The sequence below is a fragment of the Xiphias gladius genome, chromosome 5 (assembly GCF_016859285.1).
Source record: "Xiphias gladius isolate SHS-SW01 ecotype Sanya breed wild chromosome 5, ASM1685928v1, whole genome shotgun sequence".
Lineage (NCBI taxonomy): Eukaryota > Metazoa > Chordata > Actinopteri > Istiophoriformes > Xiphiidae > Xiphias > Xiphias gladius.
The window spans coordinates 3,453,716-3,476,208 of NC_053404.1; the positions used below are offsets into that span (position 1 = coordinate 3,453,716).

General features: G+C 44.7%; 1 protein-coding gene across 2 annotated transcripts; it reads right to left on the minus strand.

Moving 5' to 3' along the window:
* Window positions 1-551: 551 nt before the first annotated feature.
* jcada (junctional cadherin 5 associated a) lies at window positions 552-20,379 on the minus strand. 2 transcript variants are annotated; one of them, XM_040126718.1, is made up of 5 exons: window positions 20,252-20,379; window positions 11,036-11,567; window positions 7,924-8,877; window positions 3,612-7,222; window positions 552-2,815 (listed from the first exon to the last, which is right to left on the minus strand). In XM_040126718.1, the coding sequence occupies exons 2-5, from the start codon at window positions 11,401-11,403 to the stop codon at window positions 2,781-2,783; spliced, it is 4,968 nt and encodes a 1,655-aa protein (XP_039982652.1). In that variant the 5' UTR covers window positions 11,404-11,567; window positions 20,252-20,379; the 3' UTR covers window positions 552-2,780. The 2 variants fall into 2 exon arrangements, with proteins under 2 accessions (XP_039982652.1, XP_039982651.1); XM_040126717.1 differs by having other exon boundaries at window positions 19,947-20,379.
* Window positions 20,380-22,493: the final 2,114 nt, after the last annotated feature.

Genomic DNA, 22,493 nt, shown 5'->3' on the forward strand with positions numbered 1-22,493 from the left:
TCTGACTCAGGGTACCATATTGGTCACTAGTCACAAACAAGGCTGCATTACCAGCAGGGCAAAGAGGGCAACTGAACCTGTGTTAAGAGAGACAGGGCCCCAAAGAGTCCAGGTTCACTGTTTGTCAAAGTGTTTAAGTCATTTGATTAACTCAAAATCTTAGGGGGAAAAAAACTAATCTTGACTGAGCTCCAGAACACGCTTGTGTTAAACTGATGTTTTCACAGTCTAAAATGAACTTTCAAGGTCGAGCTGATTGTTCTAGTGTTTGAGTTCATATTCTGCTCACAGGGTGCATATTCGTGAGTGATGTTGTATATGACTAAATTTCCACAACTGACGCTTTGTGTACTACACTGGGAGGTAACAGGGCACATACTCAGCGCACAGTGGGTGGACCCAAGAGCTAAATTTTGCCCTAACATGTTAACCTGACCATGGCTACACATAGCTGTCCATTGTCTTTGCATCAAATAATGGTATGATAATAATGAATGGAACAAAATCAGACGCACCGTGTTTCATGCAAAGACTTTTATTTATGAAGCGTCTGCAGCACTGTACAACAGAACACACTTGTCTCTATTTATGACCGTTTTAAAGATCATAGCAAATATAGACAAATATTGTGCCTTCAAAAACAGTTCCCTTTTCACAATAATCTAAAAATACCTTGTTCTGTTTAAATATGTAGCTTAACTTTTGAAAATAAAATATACATTATATGAAATATAACACTTGTTTATTGGATAGACTATATAGTACCAAATGCAATTATATGCAAATACACCTTCTCTCTGTGACTTCTTATGCATTTCATGCACAAAAAAAAAGAGAAAAACAAAGATGCTGTGCATACAAAAGAAACTGTACATACTTCTGTATGAAAATAGAAAATATCACAGCAAGATGTGCACCAATAGTCTATATTATGTTACAAAGAAGTTGCAGTACAAAAAGACCTACGAGAATGACCAGATAACACGTTACCTGGAACACAGAGGTACAGGTACTGGGTTGGTAACAGGACAAAGACAAAACCTCAGACTGAGCTTCCACTGATGACCTCAAGTCAGAGCCACTTCCATGCAAGTCTCTAACCACGTCCAACAGGTAAATCATCAAATACAGCTGGATCAAAGAGTGACAGGGCCAAACAAGCAAACCAGAAGTTGCAGTTTTAGCTTTGAATTTTGGTACTAAACCCAGTGAATGTTGATGTCCAATGCATAGCATTAAGTTTGGTTTGGTATGTTTTCATTTCTTGTATTGCTACCCCGTAAGTGAAGTGAGTGTATACCAATTGCCAGTTATGCCCACAACGGATAAAGCACTGATATGTCAACATTAAATTACTGAACATGTTCGGATACTGTGATTAGTATTCCAACAGTGATGTTCTGTACAGCATCAACATTAAGCATCTTCAGCTTAACATTTATTATTATTGCCAAAATGACTCCAAATGTTTCTTTTATTTGTTAAAGTCAAATGAAGTATCAACGTCCAGTTTAAATTAGGATTTGTAAACCGAAAATACTGAATGTGTCAAACACAAATAAAGTTCTCCACAGAAACAGTGTGTACAAGGCACACTGCGATCAATATAGCTACATCTATCATTTCCTGCAAAAAAGCACTTCTGAAATCACACAGAATCTAAGATGTGAACAAAGAATACTCAACGGTTAAATATAGACTTCTGTTAATGCCACAAAATATAGATTTTCTTCTTGAACAGTATGAGGATTAACAAAAATAACACTTAAATCAGACATTGCTGATACATGTTGCGACTGCCGATGCTGAAACCGATGGCACAGGAGAACCGGGAGGATGCGAATGTGAATCCCTCCGAGTGTAATCTCTGAGTATTTGAGGAGATTATTAGGTGCTCACTGGTAACATAAAGACAATAACAATCCCAATAATCTCAGCAGTGCAAATCTAACACTTGTACCAAAAGGTAGAGCTTCAAATCAAATGTTTAAATGAGATCAGTTCAAATCATGTCACAAACGCCCGTACACGACGACTATATTGCTTTTGAGTGAAACTATTCAAGGACCACAGTGTTTCTCATTGCAATCCCGGCTCTCTGAGTACATTCTCTATCACACAAGTATAAGAATAAAGAGCAGGGGGGTTTCGTCATTAGTAATACACCCAAAGACTACACTTCCAAAAATCTAGTCTTAACATAGATAAGAAAATATACATTTCTTCAGCAATTAAATGTCTTAAATTGCTTTTTTATATTCTCAATAAAATCTTATTACTCTTTCTTATTTACATTTGGTGTTGGTTAATACTGATTGTGATGCAATACTGTTGCCTTCTTGTTTTTTTCCATTACATTTCTTTTGTTTGCTGAGCAGAAACACTTTTACATTCATATTTAAACACCCAAGCTCGCAGACGAGCCCAAGTGCAGACTTGGAATAATGACATGCGTGTTTCCAAAAGCAAAATAAGAGAACTTCAAAAAGACGAAGTCCGCTTGCTTGAGCAAATACACCTTTTAAGAGGTGGAGAGAATGGGAGGACAAGGATGACAAGGTTGAAAAGGCCTGGAGATTTGGCACCAGCAGTGCCTTTATTTGGCTGTAAAAATGCTCTCGCAGCACCAGGACAGTCAGCTCTGTGAGAAGTAGTGTGTAACAATATTGGAAGGGTCACTGCTGACTAAGCCATGAGGTGAGACGAAAGCCTTTGCTGTTGGAAAAAGCTGTTAACTTAAGAAAGACAAATTTCCACAGTGGTGAAGGCAGTGTCGGAGGTTACACTCTCTCCACCCGACTAGGGTCGTAGGAGTCTGATGAGAAAAGAGGAAAAAGAAGATGAGACAATGCATTCTGAAATAAGTCAGTGTCAGAGCGATCTTATTTGTTCTTTCTAAAGTGGACCTTAAAGTCCAACATTTTGGGAAATGTGCTTATTTGCTTTCTGAAAGTGAGATGGGAAAAACACTTCCAAACTTTCTGTGCATTCAGTAAGAAGCTGAAGTCTGGGTGTGGTTAGTGCAGCTTAGCATAAAAAAAAAGGGGGGGGGGTGTTTAATCAGGCTCTCTTCAATGTTCAGAAATACGTTAGATGAAAAGACTGACATTACTCTCATATCTGCATGCAAAGTGTAGTAAGCTAGAGCCAGCAGGCAGTATCTTAGCTTTACAGAAGGACCAGGAAACAGCTAGCCTGGCTCTGTCCAAAGACAAAAAAAAAAAAAAAAATCTGCCTACCAGCACCTCTACAACTCACTAGTTACACATCTCTTTTGTTGAATCTGTACAAAATACCAAAGAGTAAAAACCACAAGTTGTGGTTTTATGTTGAGTTACATGCAGTCCTGGCTCCAGTCTTTATGCTAAGCTAAGCTAACCACATCCTGACTTAACACACAGACATGAAATTGCTATACATCTTGTCGTCTCACTCCCGGAAAGAAAGCAAATATTTTTCAAAATGCCAAACTGTCCCGCTAACAAAAGTTTCACAATCAGTATACCTATTTGTAAATGGTTAATAGCCATACATCACATTATGGTGCTGCCTCACTCTAGGGTAAAAATAAGTAAATCAAATTGTTTATCTCTTAATTCCTCCATACCCACCTGGGTCAGAGAGCATCTCCTCATCTTCCATATTTGAGGGTCCACAGGTCCCAGGGCTAAAGCTGAGTGGCAGCGTTATTTCTCTCTTAGGAACACTGCGGGGTTTAGGTAGCAGAGGAGGCTTCTGGAGCCTGGTGCGCTGCTTTGGTTTGGGCAACTCTACACCATCAGTGTCCTGTGTCGATTCAGCTCTGCTGACCTCTTCTGCATTTTGTCCATCTCTCAGCTTCTCCAAATGCTTTTCTTTGTCATCCTCCAAAATTTTCAGCTCCACCTCTCCTTCTGGCTCATCTGTTATTGTTTCAACATTTACTTCTTTACTCCCTTCATCGTCTACTTTGAGTGCAATCTCAACTTTAATCTCTCCTGCCTCTGGTTCTTGTCTATGCTCTTCCTTACATACCCCTTCATTCACTTCTTCTTTAGGTTTACAGTCTTCTTTGGGATCTCCCAACTTGTCATGTGTTTCATGTGCATTCTCATATTTATCTGGGTTTTGCTCCTCCTCCCTTCCCTCTTCCTCCTGCTTCTTGTCCTGTTCTTCTTGCTTCTCCACAACTTCCTCCTTAGCCTCTTCTTTAACCTCACTCTCCAATCTTTCATCATTTCTCTCCTCAGAACCAACTTCTCCTGCAGACTCAGAACCTTTGAGACTGAGGCGTCTTATTCGAGACACTGAGTCCAGCTCTTTCAGCCGTGCCATTCTGTCTGTGGTTAATCTGCACAGAGATGTAGCACATGAAGAAGCAGAAGAGTTTAGTTTATCTTGCAGGGATTCAATTAGTTTGCATGCCCCGCCTCGCCCCTTCTTCTCCCCCCTGCACATGCTTAGTGCTAGCTTCTCATCAGGAGTGACAGGCAAGGATAGGGGAAGCTTACTGGGTGGGAACTCAGGCAAGTCTAGTACTACAGCTGATTGATTATCAGTATCCTGGTTTTGGTCACTATCACTGTTGTAGCTGCTGTGCTTTTGTCTGTAATTTTCTTCTTGGTACATACGTAATACTGTTTCCTTCACCTCCTCTGTCTCTGCCCCCTGGACAATCAGGGACTCCTCTTTGACTTGCTCACACTGTCCTATCACTTGCTGTGTCTCTTCACTTGGACTTAACTGTTTCTCAGCTACAGTGGTGTCTGTTTCGTCCTGGTTGTCCTCGGATTGTTTATCAGCCACACCCAAGGCCTCCACTGGAACAGCTATACCCAGGATCCGTGCTGCCCTCTGCTCGATGGACTCATTTTCAGGAATACCTTTTGCGCATTTTACCTCATAAAGGTTGCTGAGGTCCTCTGCAGGTAAAGCATTGGCTTTCTCCTGAATCAGTAAGTTCTCCAGATGTTTATCTGCTATTGTTGACTCATTCTTATAGGTCAGAGGCTCAGAGATGGCGTATCTCTCATTGCCATCATCATCCTCAAACACAAAGGAAACCTCCCTGGTAATTCTTGGTATGTGTGGTGAACTTTCTTTCTGAGGGGATCTGGTGCTTTCACTCCTGGTTCTACAGATGCTTAAATTCACCTCACCCCTGAATAGTGGGACATTGTCTGATTTAGCCTTCCTCTCTGTATCCTCCTCCGCCTGAAGCTCTTTATTTGAATTGTGCTTGGGGCTACCACTACTTTTAACAAGTGCTGTCCTGCTCTCCCACGAGAGCTGCACTGACTGACTAAACTCCTGATGATTGAGTGGAGAAGGGACTGAGAGTGAGCGCTGCATTGGCTCCCCGGGACCACCAGGAGTCTCTGTGTATACAGTTAGCCCCACATCCCTCAGCAAAGACTCTTGAGGGACTGGGATGTCCTGTCTATAGAGATGGTTTGGTTCACTGTGTGGGGACAGTGGGGACAGGATACAATTGTCTCTGAGACCTGGGTTGGGGAGTACAGATACCTCAATTGTTGGTGGCATGTTGTTGTCCTGTGGCCTGGAGAAAGCACTCCTCATGTCCATGGAGTCTAGATCAGCGGTAGAAGCCAAGGACTTTGATCTGACTTTTATATTGCTGGGTTTTTCTATGTGTATTGGTGGAAGACTGATTGCTTCTCTGCCTGGTTCTGGACCAGTGAAATGTGCTCCGGATTTATATCGGTCTTGTCTCTTATTAACCCCATCGAGATCATCATTGCACTGCACCACATTGGGTCTCTTGCTAATCGTGTCTTCCATCTCCTTATTAATGCTCTCCAGTTCACCAATGGCATCGCATGGTCGTCGGTTCACTGGCTTTAAGAGAAACTGCCCAAAGGCCACTTGCTCTGCACTCTGCGGGGGACTGGAATTGCTCTTCCTGGGAGAGGATGACTGCTGGTCTCTCTGATCATGGGCCTTGGATAGGGAGGACGGGTCTTGCTGTGAGGGTTGCTGTGATGGCAGTTGTGTTGGGCTGAGGCTGAGACGGGAGAAGGCGCTGTTGCTGGAGGGATGAAGGTTTTTCTGGCCTGCCATGGGGTAACCATAAGAGGAACTACTGTCTGTCCCTACACCACTGTCTGTGGTTGTGTCTGAGGCAGACTGAACAGGCTCTTGTCCTCCAGGAGGACTCTGGGGTTCAGGACTTTTTAACACTGTCAAAGGTGAGCCAGTCTGGGTTTCCTGATTACGGTACTGGTTTCCAGGCCAGGACCCAGCATAGCACAACTCTTTGTCTTCACTGGCTTGGAGTGCCCAGGCATCTATTATCTCCTTCCTTAAAGGAGCCCTCTTGTAATTCCTCATTGAGGATGTGCTGCTGGTGTGAAAGTGGGAGTAGTGGGGTTTGATGGGCATTTCGTTCACAGACTTGCTCCGAATGGTTTGACTCTCTTTGAGGCCTACAGCAAAGGTTTCTGTCTTAGTTACAGTCAGGCTTGGTATTGTCTCATTGTTGTTCTGATCTGCTGCTAAGTCTTTATTAATGTTAGTCGGCGTGTGAACAGGAACAGACACAAGGCAGAAGATGGTCTCACTCACTCTTCTCTTAGTGTTCCTGTTGTTTTCTGGCCCTGAATCTGGGGCAATTTTCTTGACATGGGTGATGGTTTCTGCAAAGACCTGCTCTGAGCTGGACCCCTGGCGAGAAGAAGTTCTTGTTAATGGAGCCTGGAAGGCTGACGAGGGAGATGGTGGGGGGCGTTGGTTTTTGGGATATCTGTTGTTGCAGTTTTGGTCAGTTGCTGGGAAGTTATCTACAGTCTCTTTGTGCAAATCACTGTGCCATCTGGTATTGTCATTGTCAAAGTCGCTAGAAGATGTCTGGTTAGCATCATCGGCCAGTTTGGCAGCGATGAAAGGCCCCAGTGGTGGGGGCAAAAAGGCACTATTGTCAGATGCAGGCTCTGACACGGTGACGCTGGGAAGCTCGTTGCGAATGTGGCGGATCTTGTCAGCGTCCGTCAGGGAGTTGCCACCCAGTGCTGAGGAAATATGGCGAATACGTGGGTCATCAAAGGGGATGTACTGGACCCCTCCACCAGGGCGCTCCTGGGTAGTATACACAGGGTAAAGCTGTTTCTGGCTAGACAAGCTCCTGTCTCTCTGGGGATCAGGCCAGGAACCTACTGGATGTCTGGTGAACCAGTGAGATCCATCTGGAGCCACTTCTATCTGCTGGTACACATCCCCTCGGTACCTAGAAGTAAAAACAACACAGTTGCACTTTATCTAAGCAATAACTTCAGCAAAACAAAAGGAATAAAGAAAAGCGAAAGCTTCGAAAACAATTAAAGTGATGTTAGCCAACCTAATTATATTGCTCAATATGCCTGTTTAGTGAGTGAGAATATACAGTACCTTCATTGCACTGGACAGATATATTGATAGCATCAACAAATAACGTTAGAGAATATAGAACAGACTGATCTTGAGAAGACTGGAGCCTCTCAATTGTTACTGCACAACATAAAAACCATTTAGAGAGATTAATCAAAGTCTGGCTTGGGCCAAAAATATAGTAGACAGTCTCAATTTATGCTTTGTCACACCTTTATTAACACCTTATCCCCTTAATACAATAAAAAGGTACTATACCAACTCAGGTCATGGATACTGAGGGAGTTTTCCTACAGTAAAATATAGTTTGATTGCTCATATTTCTTTCACATACTAATGTCTTACAAATAACTTCATACAAATTCCTTGAAATATTTGGTATGAGTGGCTGGCTCAAAAATACATTTATTTGTCTTGAAACTCTCTCAGCTATAAATTTTTTGGCATTGAAATGATGACTTTTTTTAGTCACTTGTTTAAACTAAAGAATATTAGGGTATTGTAAAGCGAAACAGGTCTTGAATAAATAATTTAAGATAAAGAAAAAAAAGACTAATTTACCTGTAGTCAATAGCAATTTCGCCATATCCCCGGTGTCCCCCTGGCATTATAGGGGCTCTTTTATATGATGGGGGAGGGATGTATCCTGGAGGTCCAGACTCTGGTGCAAAATAGTCCAGTTGGGGGTCACCTGTCCTTGATATGGGAAGCGGCGTTCTGTCCCTGGCCTGGGGAATGGCTGAGTCTCTCCCAGACAACACCTCACAACTTCCCCTGATCTGCTGGTGCATCTCATAGGAGGGAGGTCTGGGGGGTCGGGTAAAGCGGGGCTTTGGTGTCATTGAGAGTTGGTTGGCACTAGCCGGCCTGCCATTCTCTGGCCAGTGGGGGGCCCTGTAAAGGTCGTGGTGTGACAGTGGGTGGCCATTGACCCGCCTGTACAGTTCCTTACCAGATGAGGCGATGTCCACATATTGCAGGCTCTCAGGCTGCAACATCCTAGGCAGGGACTGGGATTTGGCTTTGGTCCTCGGGTGGACTGCTGCGCCCTCTGGTGTCCTGGCATGAAGCCGCTGCTGCTCCTGTGCCCAACGCTCACCCTCACTCTGTGACAGCTGGCGGCCAAAGCTCACGGCTGGACGCCACTCATCTGTTCCCAAGCTCTGGCATTTCCTCTCACTCGCCATCTTCCACTGATGGAGAGCAGCCTCCCGCTCTCTAGAACGAGCCTGAGCCTGGGCCTGGACCTGGGCCTGGGCCTGAGCCTGAGCTTGAGCCTGGGTCTGGGCTGCCCAACGCTGTCTCTCATGAGCTGCCCTCTGACGGTCGTCTGCAGACAACTCTTGGCCTCTTGCCTGCTGAGGCCCCTCGGGCCTGACGTAACCCCCCTGTCCTCCTCCATGGGTCCCTCTGAAGTCAGCATAATCCAGCAGCACAGTAAAGTCCTGGCCTCTTCTCCTCCAGTAGGACACGTCCTTAGACTGCAACTGTGGACCTCTTGTGCCATCACAGAACCTAAGAGGAAACATACACAAGTATTAGCAAGGGTTTTGCTTCAAGAAATTGTTTGTCAGGCGGTCGATCAGCGTCTGAAGCCCCCTATTCCTACACCTGTCCTAAATTGAAATGAAGGAATTGTGACCAACAATTTTTGCAAGTCTTCAAAAATGCCAAGCTGACAAGCATGCTCACTTTACACAGTGACTGGCCTGGAATGATAAGCTACACACACTGACAAATCCGAATAAAGCTGTAAGCAGTTTGAATTATTGAAGCAATCAAATAATCTAAACATTGAATGCAGCTGTTCGGGGCCATTACATGTCAACAAAGAGGTTCTGTTGAAACGAGAAGAAGCAAAATATTTACTGTTACTCTATAACGTGGACAGATTAAAAAAACTAAATTCATCTCCCACTAGATGGAGACAGATGAGCATGAGTAGCAGTGCAGTGTCTGGTAATTGTGAGTTTCTATGGAGCATAATGAACACATGACACAATGACACACAGTGGCTGTTAGTCCTAGATGTCCTCCAAGACAGATAAACAATTTAGAGGACGTTTCATCGATGATCTATGTATTGCACTGTTCTTTAGCTTTAACACTGAGAAAATAAGCATCATCTCACCAAATCAGTGGAAAGAAAGCTCCTACTATACAGTATCTATGTGAGGATGTTTGTTGGCAGACTTGATGGGCTACAACAGGATGCAATGTGTTGCTGCATACAGCCTGATCATTTCAGGATTTTTTTTGAGTGACTGACTGACTGACAGTGTAAACAAGACACAAGCACATGTGAACACACCCTTGAGGCTGAGGCCACTGACAGCCCTTGACATTTCCGTCCGTGATCATCACTGGCCAGTGATGTTTGCTGGGGGTAGGGGGGCTAGCCATGCCAATTTGCTAAATCTGGGGGCAGCTCATGTAAGATGAGTTACCATCATTGGTCTAATTGGCACTGTAGCACTGCCTAATCGGAGTGCCAAGTTAGGCCTGTTCCTTATCTACACTAAGGCTGCCAGACAAAACGGATTTGTATAAGGGGAAAAACAGAAGAATGCACAAACAACAGACTGAAATTGCAGAACATATGTTTTAGCAATTCCCACTTTCCCAACAGATTGCTCTGATAGCACTGGCAGTGCAGCGACATGAAACTCATGGTTACTCATCTCAAAGAATAAAACCAAAAACTTAAAACAAAAACAAACACTAACACAACCACTGACATTATTCAAGGTCATTTGACTATTTTCAGATCCTCTGTCACTGGCTGGTGGCTAAAAGGGATTAGGGGGGGAAAGTCAGCCAAACAAAATGTGAGGAAAAAGGGAAAAAATCTGACAAGCCTGCCTAATTGTGTGGACATGAGAACATCTGTATTGACTTTGTCTCAGTTACAGCACACTAACCCCCAGAACTGGTGCAAACAAGCAAACATGAAAATCATGTTTTCAGGAAAAAACAGATTGGCTGCAGCCAGGTGATATCCCTGGAAATATCATATGATCTAAGAGTCCTTATCTGAGAGGGTTTCAATTGCATAACTCCAGACTAAGCTAAATTTAGCCTATCCTCCATATACATATTTAAATAAGCCCTACATGAATCTTGTATTATTGATGATGTATGCATTATATAAGCAGGTGTAAAGGCTGTGAAATGGTGGAAGCCAGTTAGGCATATTGGATATGTTTGGGATTGGAATGGAGAAGAGGCTATCCTAACAAACCTGCCATGCTTAAATGGGGCACAAAGGTTTTCCCAAAAGCTGTTCTGATTACAATTTCAAGGCTCCATGTGGCAGATTAAGACTCCAGCACATTATCCCTCCTCCCCTGCCCAAGACTTGATTGGGAAAAGGAAGAGAGGGAAAGTGACACACAGGGGGAAAGATAGAAGCAAGCGAGAGATGGCGGAAGGGACTGAGCGACAGTGTTTCACGGTTCCATTTATGATGTGATGTAAAACCCCCATGCAAAACTCCTTGACAACTTATTTAATTTCATTAATTTGTTCCATCAAAGCACAATACCAATGAAAGACTGTGCCATTTATCGATAAGGTGCGAGGACAAACCATAATCAGGATAGGGCATGTAAAAGGGTTCAGTCAGATTGGAGAACATCACTGATCTCATGGTACAGCACAGACTATGTCTTACCCACTGTCTGAGGTCAGCGACTCTCCCAAGGAGTGGGTTTCAATTTGGCTCCGGCTCTCACCCTCCCGCCTGGGCTGGCTCCTGTCCCTGGGTTCATTATTGTTGTTGGTACAGCCACTGCTGTACGCTTGGGGATGCCTGGTTCCACCACCGTTCCCATAGGGTGCCCCGGGCCCTCTTTCATAGCCGTTCAGTGTCCTGGGGCTGGGCCTGTTCTCCAGGATTTCATGGTGTTTGCTATAGGATGGCGGTGAGGACGAGGGAGCCTGGCGGGACGAGGATGCGGGGGCTGGGGTAGGGGTGGAGGAGGTGGTATGCTTGGGCAGCTTGTATCCATGAGAGATGAGGAGGTCCTCCACACTGTACATGGTCGCATTTGTTTATGCTGGTGTGATTATATTTTTTTTCCTCTCTCTGCTATTTTTTTTTTTTTTTTTGAGAGAGGAAGGTAGGTCGGTTGTCAAGGCGTCTCTGCTTCTTCCCTACATGCAGTGGCAGGATCACTGGCACAGCTGCGCAGCTGAGGCCATCACTGAGAAAAAAGAGAGAGGGGGAATGACATGAAGAGACAAGTAGAGAGACAGAGAAAAGAAGGTGACGGTAAAACCATTATCCCCGCTACCCGTGTCCAGTTTTTGTCAAGGGTCCCAACCCAAGTGGACAGTTGAAAGGACGGAACAAAAAAGAAAACCGAACCCAAATTCTGAGCCGCTATGACAAAACCAAGATCACCCGCCTTCCCAGCAGCCTTTCCCTCCCTCCTCTCTTCTCTAGTCCTCCTAGCAACAGCCTTCTTTCCATGTCATTCGGAGATCACCGACACCAGACCCATCCAGAACAGAGTCGGAGTGGGAGGTAAAAAACACCCTCAGAAACAAACCACGATAACACGGTCATCGGCAGCGACGAGTTTCAGAAGGCTGGTGCTGCAGTGAAAACACACAATGCCACTGTTTACAGTGGGCTCCCTGTAGACTTCCATGCAGTGGCTGAGAGGTAGCTGTTAACAGCCAACTGCTGCTCATGTTTTGCATCAGTGAGGCAACTGGGGACTTGTATTCCTCTCTGCTCACCTCTTCATTCTCCCTCTTAACATCTCTTCTTCATCTCAAAAGTATTTTATGGTTATAGTCTAGAAGCAAGACATTTTTCAACCATATGCCCTAAATAAATCTCTGTGCTGGATTAAGGTTGGGTATATTCACAAACCCCTTAAGAAGTCATAGAATTTAAAATCCATCTAATAAGTATAGAATATCAGAATTAAAAGGTGCTGATAGGATTGAATATGCTCCATGCCTTCTTTTATGGTATGTTTCCTGAAACAATTTGTCAGTTAGTCATTTACTGACAGGAAACCATTCTGACAATCAATCAATCATTTTGGTTGTTATGTCATTTTGTAAGGAAGAATTCCAAAATTCCAACGGTTCCTGCTTCTCAAATATGAATTTGGTTATTTTCTAAGGTTTCTATGATAGTAAATTGAATATATTTGGGTTTTAGACTGTTGGCCAGACAAAAAAAGTGATGTGAAGAAGTTACCTTGGACTCTGGGAAACTATGGTAGGCAATTTTCTGACGAGAAAATCGAGAATTGAGAAAATAATCTGCACACTAATCAATGATCAACAGTTGTAGCCCTGTCTGTGTATATCCAATTATTCTGAAGTGTTTAAATCAAGTTTATAAGATGGAACAGTAGTAGAGAGACACTGAAGGACACAAAACTGCGTAAAAGGACACTGTAAAAAACACTGAGTAAACCCCCCAAAAATCTACAAAGACTGTAAAGGTGAAATAGCATTATGAAACTTGCTTTCTGCCCCCAAAAATAACTATGAGTAGCATCAAGGACTGAGGAGGAATTGAATTGATGACACCCAGGGTGCATCTGCCCATGATGTAATGCCCTTGATGGTCATGCTTGCTGCCTTGTCAACACGACAGATGCTGCTGCAAACCCACTCATTCAATACTCTCCATTGAAACTGACTGCCCACAACCTGGCTGTCCTTAATAAGAAATGGCATTCAAGACCAGCAATGTGAGACTTGCTGCCAGAATTAAATGCTGTTCAGACAGTTTAAAAGCCAATCACACTATGATTGTTTAATGGCAGAGCCAAAGTGCTTGTTTTGAGCCCTGGAAAACAGACGGCAGAGACAGCCTCGCCAAAATGTATTCAGCTGCAAACAGATTAGCATTTGTTTTGCTTCTTAGCATTTGTTTAGCCATGACAGTCCCATAAAGATGAAAAAAATCCATCTATAAAAGGACTCCTGACTCAGAGGGCAGCATCACTACCTTGTCTCTTTCCTCCTGCTCCCTCCATCCCTCTTTTGCTTTCCTCCTCCTTGTACCTGAGCCCTAGTATAGCCTGCTAGGTGATTAACAGGATCCAAGACCGTGAAATGCCGCTCTCTTTGTATGTCTGGCTCTCTAATACGATTATCATTTTCATTTAAACCTTAAACCTTACTTAAACCTGTTAGTTTTGGGGGATTGACTCTTGGCACTTGCCCAGTTCATATTTTTGTTGAGTTTAACTCTTTCCATTTGTGTTTTAAGTAATCTCCTCAAAGAGAAACAGATTTTAGTTGGGAAGTTCTCGTGAACAATGTCAATGGAAAAAAAAAAGAGGGGGGTTTTGGTTGCTTCGTTTGGTTCCAGATGAGCATGCAGACTGTTATTTCATTAACTTTGGTTAGACTTGTGCTGGGCAACAGGCCAATGACTATGTTCAATAACTCACACAGTGTCTCTGAAATACAGTAAATGGCGGCAAAATGGAATCCAAGATGGTAATATTTGTGGCCATCTGTCACTTCCGACTATTCACTTAAACTCACTTGATGAACATGAATTTCTCTTTAAAGTGTAAAACTTTTCTTCTATACTTTAAATTAAGAACCACCAGCAGGTATCCCATTAGAAGAACCCATATCAGGCTTTGAGATCAGATTCAGATTGGTATCATACCCTTTCCTTCCTGTAGATGCAGTCTATCTCTCCTACCAGGCAAAGGCTTAATTAAGTGATCCTTAGATAAAAGGCCATGTTTATTAATATGCTAATTTGCTTTTGTTATGATATTTGCATATGAACCTGTTTTAACCGAACATCCATATGCCGTCTAATCTAGCTAAATCCTTAATCTGAGGCAATTGCTCTTAGTGTCATCACTAAACGAGGATTATCTCCATCATCAGTAAAAGTAAGGATTTCCTCCTGTAAAATGACCTGCCCTCACTCAGCCCCCCATCCCTGCCCCAACCATCACTCTCTCCTTCCCATGACAAGCTCTGTTTAAATACTGCTAATGCTCTTACGCAATGGAATTACCCATTTTATATCAAATAAAACCTCAGATTCAAGCAACGGTATGCAACAATGGTCGGCTTTTATCCCCACAAACACAACAACATTGTGTTTCGCTACAATGCCTTCTTGTGTGAAAAAGACTGGCATTAAAGGCGTTTGGATTTGGCAACAGGGACAAAAAATGCAGATGTGCTGTATTTTCAGTGGCATGGCTCGTTCGGAGAGAGAAAATAATGATACAGTTTATGAATAACATATGCTGCAATGTAAGCTAAAAATAAACAGAACCACATGAGGGCTGGCATTTCCCTATAGACGACCCTCACACCAGCCCCCACATTTTCTCTAATCAGCCACTGTACACTACTACTGTAACATCATCGTTTACATTTACTACGCAGTGAAAGATGAAAAAAACCCCGCTTTTGAGGTCAAGTGAACTTTTCTCAAGGCCGTGGCTTGCTTATTAAAAACAGATACAAGCATTCTTTAGCTGTGTGAGGTGGGCCTGTGCCCTTACTGGTGGCTACACCAGCGGCAGGCTGCAGGGGCATGACGGCTTGCAGGTTGACAGTTTGGTGTCATCTCCTTATTCGTGGCCCAACTGAGATGAGGGCATGGTGGGGAGCTGGGGAGGAAGGAAAGCAGAGGGACAGCATGGGTGGCAGACAATGCAGGACCTAGATCAGGCCTCTGGGAGGACAGAATAGTCTACATTGCATGGGTTACAAGCTTAACATGGCAACAGATAGTAAACAGTCATAATCGTCTAGGAACGTGAACTATATAAAACACATAAAGAAGAAAGACAGATGAGTTTCTGTGCTGTGGTCAAAACGAACTGAGTAACAACGATCAATGTTTTCCTGAAGAGGATACAGAGATGTGTTAAAATAGCACATCCCTCCTAAAAGTGAACATCTACAGACAAAAACAAATCTGGATTTAACAGGCTCTAGTATAAAAACGCACCAAGACAAAAAGAAATCTCAAACACCAGAGCCTGGAACCAAAAAGACAATAAGCCTGCTTCCTAAAATATTCCACTAGAGCCACACCTCTCCACCACATTGTTCCCAGTCTCCTTGGATCTATAACAACTGACCCAAGTGGGTGTGTAACTGGCTAGTCTCCGGCCTGCATCTGTTAGGACTGTGCACGCACACGGGTTTCTCAGGGATGACAGCCCATCAGATTCAGCAAACAGCAAAAGACTGCAGATTGTTTATCTCTGTGACATCACTGTGTCCAGCAGAGGGGCTGTCTCTCTTCCTGAGGAAGTGTGTCGCTGTGAGGACGGAGGAGAGCCGACGGTGTCGCAAATGTTTCCAGTCAGGCTGTGTGCGAGCTCCTGTTTGTACTGTGGAAATAAGTTGGACGCCTGCTTTTGGCTGAGGCCAGAGGAATAAACAGCCAAACAAACTCAGGCCATAGTTTACTCATACTGACTTCTAGGAAGCACAATGTTCTCCACATCAGGTAGACTGTAACTCAGCAACATAAAGTGTGGGCATATTATCTGGGGAGCTATCTGCCCTCTGGACACCGGTCATCCATCAGAAAAAATCCCACTGGGCTCAGCAGCCATTCAACTAGTTTAGGGTGATTATAAACGACTGCAACAATGAAAAACAAAGGTTGTAAACTAACAAATGAACGTCCGTTTAAGTGAGGAGTAACAACGGAAATATGTCATTGTCCTTTACAGAGACAGCTCATCACCACGCTGCGACCCATGTGCCTTTCTCTGGCACCCACGTCCTCGTTGTAGAAAGAGTAGCAGTAGGCAAGACCCGTGCATTGTGAGTCAATTAGCTCATGTGAAAAGGTTTTGCCAAAAAAACAGCCCCTTAGATTATTTTGTTGAGCATATCCCATGGCAACAGTTGTTTTGCTTTTGTGAATGGCAGCTCACAGACAATAGCATGTGGGCTGCTAAGATATTCCCGCCGCATTGCTTTGGTCCAAAACTTATTACAGTCAGACTCCACTGGCAGGGAAATCAAAGGCAAGATGGGATGGGGGTTAGGGGAGGGAGGTGTTGTTTTTATTCCAGCGTATTCCAACACATCACAGTCTGCAACACAGCAGCATGGTTCGGATTCATTTCAGACTGTCGAAAAGTAGACCAGGCAAACATTTGTTGTCCAAGTTTGATGCAGTTTCAGTGCTTCAATCCAAAGAAAAAATTTTCAATAACAACTGGCTTACGCATAAGAACAGTATAGCTAATAGCTCATTAATGCATAAGGCAAAGCTGTACAGCAACCTCAAAGACACTGCCGATGTGAGGGTAATTACATCAATGGACTCATTCTCCATTGTATAGCAGGCTTAGCTCAGTTTAGCTGAAATGTAGGAATTTGACGTCATCAGATTTTCTTCAACTGAATGCATCCAACTCTCTTAGATTATGTGAAGGGAGATACAGGGCTGAGCGTTTGCTCCAAAAACACCACAGCTCATGCCAGCATTTGAAAATTATCATTTCATATGAGAGGAAAAAAACATAAAGGGGAGGTTATTACTCACGCTAATCCAACGAGGCACTGTTCTGCTACACAGTAGGCTTCACCTGCACTGAACTACTCCCAAGCCACGCTGTTTCTGAGCCTGCCAAACTGGCTTCATGGTAATTAGTGTCTGTCAAGGTCCGCGGCTTGCTAGAGATGACAGTCGCATGGTTTATCAGCCAAGAACACAGTGATCAAAGGGTTAGCATGCTCTGGCTTTCTGCTACTCAAATGTGGACTCTGCATGTCTCTTGCTCAGTATTAAAAAAGGAAGGGTAATAAACAATCCCAAAATCCAGGACACTATGCTACGTGGAGAAAAATTCAGCACATTAGGAGCACGATATTTAAAGACAGCTGACAGGACGAGGCAACAGCAGAATTATGTCGATGCAGATTACAGGTGGGATGAAAAGGCTCTTCCACACAACGTAACCAAAGTGTACTGACGGATGGCCTGATGACTGTGGAAAGCTGCTATGTAAACACATGACAATGAATGGTCAGGGTTATCTCAAGGGCTTAATCACTGCATTGGGATAAAACTGACACACAGAAGTCTGAAAACAGGCAGCTCAACCACCTGCCAAACATACGAACATCCACCGGTTAGCATCCAGCCAGGGCATAACAATATATACGCCGACTGCGCATTCCTCTTCAGAGTCGCTGCCCTGCTTTCTCACTCTGAGAAGCACTCTGGCAGATGTCAGTAGCTTTCACACGTTTCTGGCTGGCTTCATCCACCAGCCTCCTTCCTCCTGCCTGCGTCACCGCTACTCTGACATCACATGACATCAGGCAGGACCTCCGAGGGGATCCCTGTAGCCGGGCAAACATCAGATGACTTTCAGAGGCTTTGGCTACAGCCATCCAATGGCTGAAAAACTCATTTCCTTGCTGTGCCTCGCCTAGAAATAAAGCTAAAGACTGACAGACAGAGAGAGGACAGGGCTCTTCACCACCAAAGATGTTAACTCAGCCACTGCGCACACACGGTTACTGGAAAGGGAAAGTCTAGCCCTAGGATAACCAGACCGCCTGCAAGATCAGGAAGTTATCCCTGGCCTCACTTATTGCACACTGTTTGGACCGCTCCTGAAAGCTGAAACTGGTATGACTCATTTCAAAGCAGTGGAGGGCCCCTCCAGTTTCGCTGACCAACCCTTTCCTCCACTGCTGGAAGAAATTAATGAGCTGCTTCCCTTCTTAATACACTCCCTGTCCCACCATACTTCACCCTACCCTCAGGGCATCTAGCAGGGCCTTGTGTTCACACACCATCCCAGTCTCAAGGAGGCGTGAAAGACCTGGAACATAACGCGCATGCGGCCACACGCACTAAAGATTCTTCCTAGCCTTTTCTGTGAAACTGCATATTATCTGGTGCTGGGCCGGGCTATGTTTTGCTGTATTTTTGGCTGCTAAACTCATCAGCATCTACAAATCCTGCACACTCTGTCTGGAGAATGTATCTTTGCTGACATTTACTAACAGCTTTCGAAATAAGCTCACTGAGCTATGAAAGGTCCTGGCGAGAGGGAACAGACGACTCCTGGGCATTACTGACAGTACATCCATAAATACCATAAACAACACTACCTAAAATAATCAAGACCCAAGGGCGTGACGGATCAGCCCTAATAACAGCGACTTGATCAAATCTGGCGGGATAAAATGGGATTACCACCCAAACACCTACATTTAAGATCGCCGTGCTTCAGTTAAGGTCGTTCACTGCAGCAACCATTGTGATAACTAAGTAATAAAATTATCTTGAACTTGAACAGATCAGGTGAAAGCTCGGGTTTGGCCATTCTTTCCTCTAGAGGTCCCCAAGTGACGGCAACAATTTATGTGCGAGACCTTCTGCAATCACTGTGACATAAAGTGAGGTATGAGAGAAGAGCAGGGCAAGAGCCGAGTGCTTCGTCCGTTGCGAGCTGTGGGATATCAAGTGTAACTACACCGTAAAAAAGCGCATAGCATCAGTTACCGATTTAAGCAAGCTGACAGCGGGAGAGGATTTCCGTGCGAGGTTGTAAAATAAAGCAGTGCGTGCAAAGGGGGCTGCATGGGGGAAGGAGAAGAGAGGTCAAGCAGCAGCCATCGTCACGCAAACGCGCTGCAGGTGTGACAAAGTGACAGCAATGCCAACATCAAAGCAGCCCAAACTTGGCGGAGCCATCGCCAAAGGCTGCCCGTAGCCCGTTCCCATCGCCATTTGGCGCTCGCGGGCGTCCGACCGGAGCCGAGAGCTACACACTGCCGGACCCGACGGCTGTCACCGCGTCGCCGCCAAACGATGGACAGGCTCGGCGTGGCGCTAGCCCCCGCTGGTTCTGTTGCAGGTTCGCCGCCGTAGCATACTAGCCTAGCCCCGACGCGCGCAGTTCACGGATGCGGGGGGGGGGGCACGCCAGGATTCCGTGAAAACATCTGCCGGTTTAAGGTTTCGCCACAGTGAGGACTAGATGCATACGTGCTTTAAGAAGACTTGAGACCCCATTCCGATCAGTGGCGGTCCTTCTCTACATTCGGCATTCGGATGACCCACTAGAAAGACCGCATTTCATTGATAGTTCTGTTTTAATACTCCGACTGCTTACTATTGCCCACCCACAGCACACTGTGGGTGGATGGAGCGCCGCTCAGGAAATTTAAGGCGAAGCGATTCTACAAGTTAAAATTGTATACAAGTAATAGATGCTTGGAGTAACACCGGATGCCTGCTGAATACAAGCCCCGGCCGCAGTGTTTCGCTTAAGTCCGTAGTGAGTGTTCTCCTCGACAGAAACCTCCGCCCGTGAGACAGGACATATAAAACTGCGTAATTCGGACGGAGTTTGGCCTCTCTTCCACCGAGAGAGAGAGAGAGAGAGAGAGAGAGCGGCACAGCGGGGCTAACGCTAGCCCGGCTAGCTCCATCAGCAATCTTTAACCTTCAGCTGGCAGGAGCGCGTCCGCAAACTGGCAGTCGCCAGCGAGCACGCTTCAAGTTAAAAAATAAGGACCCCCGCACACACACACACACACACACACACACACACATGCGCGCGCGCAATCCCCTTCACCTTCCAATGTCGCCTCCTGAAAGTGCCACAGTATTGTCCTAAAATCCCCTAATCCCGGCAGAGGAGACAGGGCGAGCCGGACAGGAGAGCGCCGAGGTAGCTGCCTTGGCTCGGCTCGGCTGCAAGTTGAGGGGACCGCTGGAAATGTTGAACGCAGATGCGACTCTCAACCTCTGTCTCCTCCTCACGGCGGCAGCTTCGCCTCCTCAGGCGTCCGCAAGTGTCGTCAAATTTAAACACACAGACCCCCATCAAAAACGCCCGAATCAAACGCGGTGCATCGCTCGACCGGGAGCCGCTGTTACCTGCGAAAGGGCGCCGCTGCGTTGCCGCCTAGTCCCCAGCGGTCACCGCGGCCGCTGCTCTGGACGGACTGAGCTGGGATCTGCTGAAGGGAACAGCCCCTCTACACTAGTGCACAGCAATGAGGAACCATCCCTCTTCTCCAGCAGGGAGGCAGCTGAAGGCTGCCCAGCGATAAAGTCACTTCACACTCAGCATTTCGAGACAAAGTAATCACACTCATGCACACACATGTAGTCTGTCTATCTTGTCTTTAACTAAGTCGATTACAGAAATTAAATTATTTTGTAATTCACACAGTGTAATTACTCTGACCCATTCATTTACATCAGAATAACCAATGTGGTTATAAAGGTTGATTCCAGGCAAATAAATACAGTTAAGATCCTTGACTGTGGGCTTTTCTTCTTCTTAGTATATTATTATATATCATAATACATCATATGTATTTTGCCTTTAAGAAAAGCCCCAAACTTGCTTTCTTTCTGTCAACATACAGATTTCAGAGCTTCGACAATAAGTCGATGAATCGATTAGTCAGTCGGAAGAAAATTAATCAACTTGTCAACTATTTTAATAATTAATTATCATTGAAGTAATTTTTCATGCAAAAATGCCTGAAGTTCTCTGATCCCAAGATTCCAGAAGATAGGATTTGCTGCTTTTCCTTGTCTTGCAAGTCTTTGTCCTTGTCTTTTCGACGTTTGGTTGGACAAATCAGCATTTGGTGATGTCACCTTGGGCTCTACAAAACGGTAATGGCCTCTTTGCTGTTTTCGGATGTTTTCTAGACCAAACGACGAATCTGTTCCTTGAAAAAATACTCAGCAGGTTAATCGACAATGAAAGTAGCTTGACGCTAAACAATGAAGCTAAACATGCTTCAGGGGTCTTTTTTGCATAATAAGAGTAACTTCATTTCTGTACGTATAACCTTGTTATTATAAAATCTATTTAGAGCAGTTGATCAAACTTTAAGTCTACTTTTTGTTTTTTTTCCCCCTCCTTTAAGGTTTGCCCAAACCTGCTTTACATCTGTCTGGCTCCAAGCCTTCAGAGCTGAAGGTTGTGCTCCTTCTGCAACTCTTAAAACGAACAGAGGACCCTAAAACTTCCATAATATTGACACAGATGTTGCATATCACGGAATTCCCCTGAAACTAAGGGAGGCCGGTAAGCTTCTGTCGGCCCTGGCTTGTGTATTCCCACAGTGGAAATAAATTCAGTGAACTGCCTAGTGTCTGACCATTGGAATACATCCCCTCATTTATTTGAAATGGCTGCTTTGGCTATCCACTTTGCTTGATCACAGCTGTTAATGTGTTCCCTGGGTAGTGGCCTCCCAGCAATAATGGTCATGTTTCCATAAAGTCAGCTTAACTTCGAATTACCTACTCGATGATTATCTCTTTCCCTGTGAAGTTAGCCATTGTCCCAGTTGTTGACTTAGCATGACCTGTGGCCTATAGTACGTGGAGAAAAACATCCACAATGACTTAATGAAGTCAAACAGACAGTGACGCTTGAGTTATCTGTGGTATTTGTAAAAAACAGTTTTTCTAGCAGAATGAAGTATTTAGATGGCAGAGGCTAGGACTGTAGACCGCACGACACCTTAAGACAAGGAGAAACTGAGAAAGGTGAGAGGAACCTGACAAGAACAATGGGAGTGATATGAGATACTGTAACTGCTGTGTTACAGTACGTTGGATAAAGCATATCATTTAATTTGGCCTGCGAGTCACTGGCATCTGCTAACTTTCACTGAAGGTCAACATTTCTGTTGCTCCCTGTGTTCATAGAGTGCGCTCCGCCTGTCCTGCACTGCACCTAAAGATCTGGCTGCCTGTTTTCCATTGTGCCGCACATATGCAGCTCGTATGCACATGCACTGAAATGTGGTGCAGAGACGCTGATGTCACCACTCCGTTTGCCAGTTGTGGTTTCGAGGTTGAGTGTTTCTGAGCTTGGTGAGCAGCACTACCCGCTGTGGGCTCCTGCAGTTGCTGCTCCCCAGTTCCCCAGAACTCTGGTCTAACATCTTGACTCTATTGGTGTGTGTTTGGGGGGGGGTTATGTGGTATCTCCCTGCTCCTCTAGTCAGTGAGCAGTACCAGCCCTGTAGAAAACTCCATCATGAATTCATGACTGTGAAGAGCAGCATTATATACAGGGTGATAGCTGGATCAGAAGTCAGAAAAAGCGGAGTCTAGGCAATTTTGTATGCGTGAAAACTAAACTTTA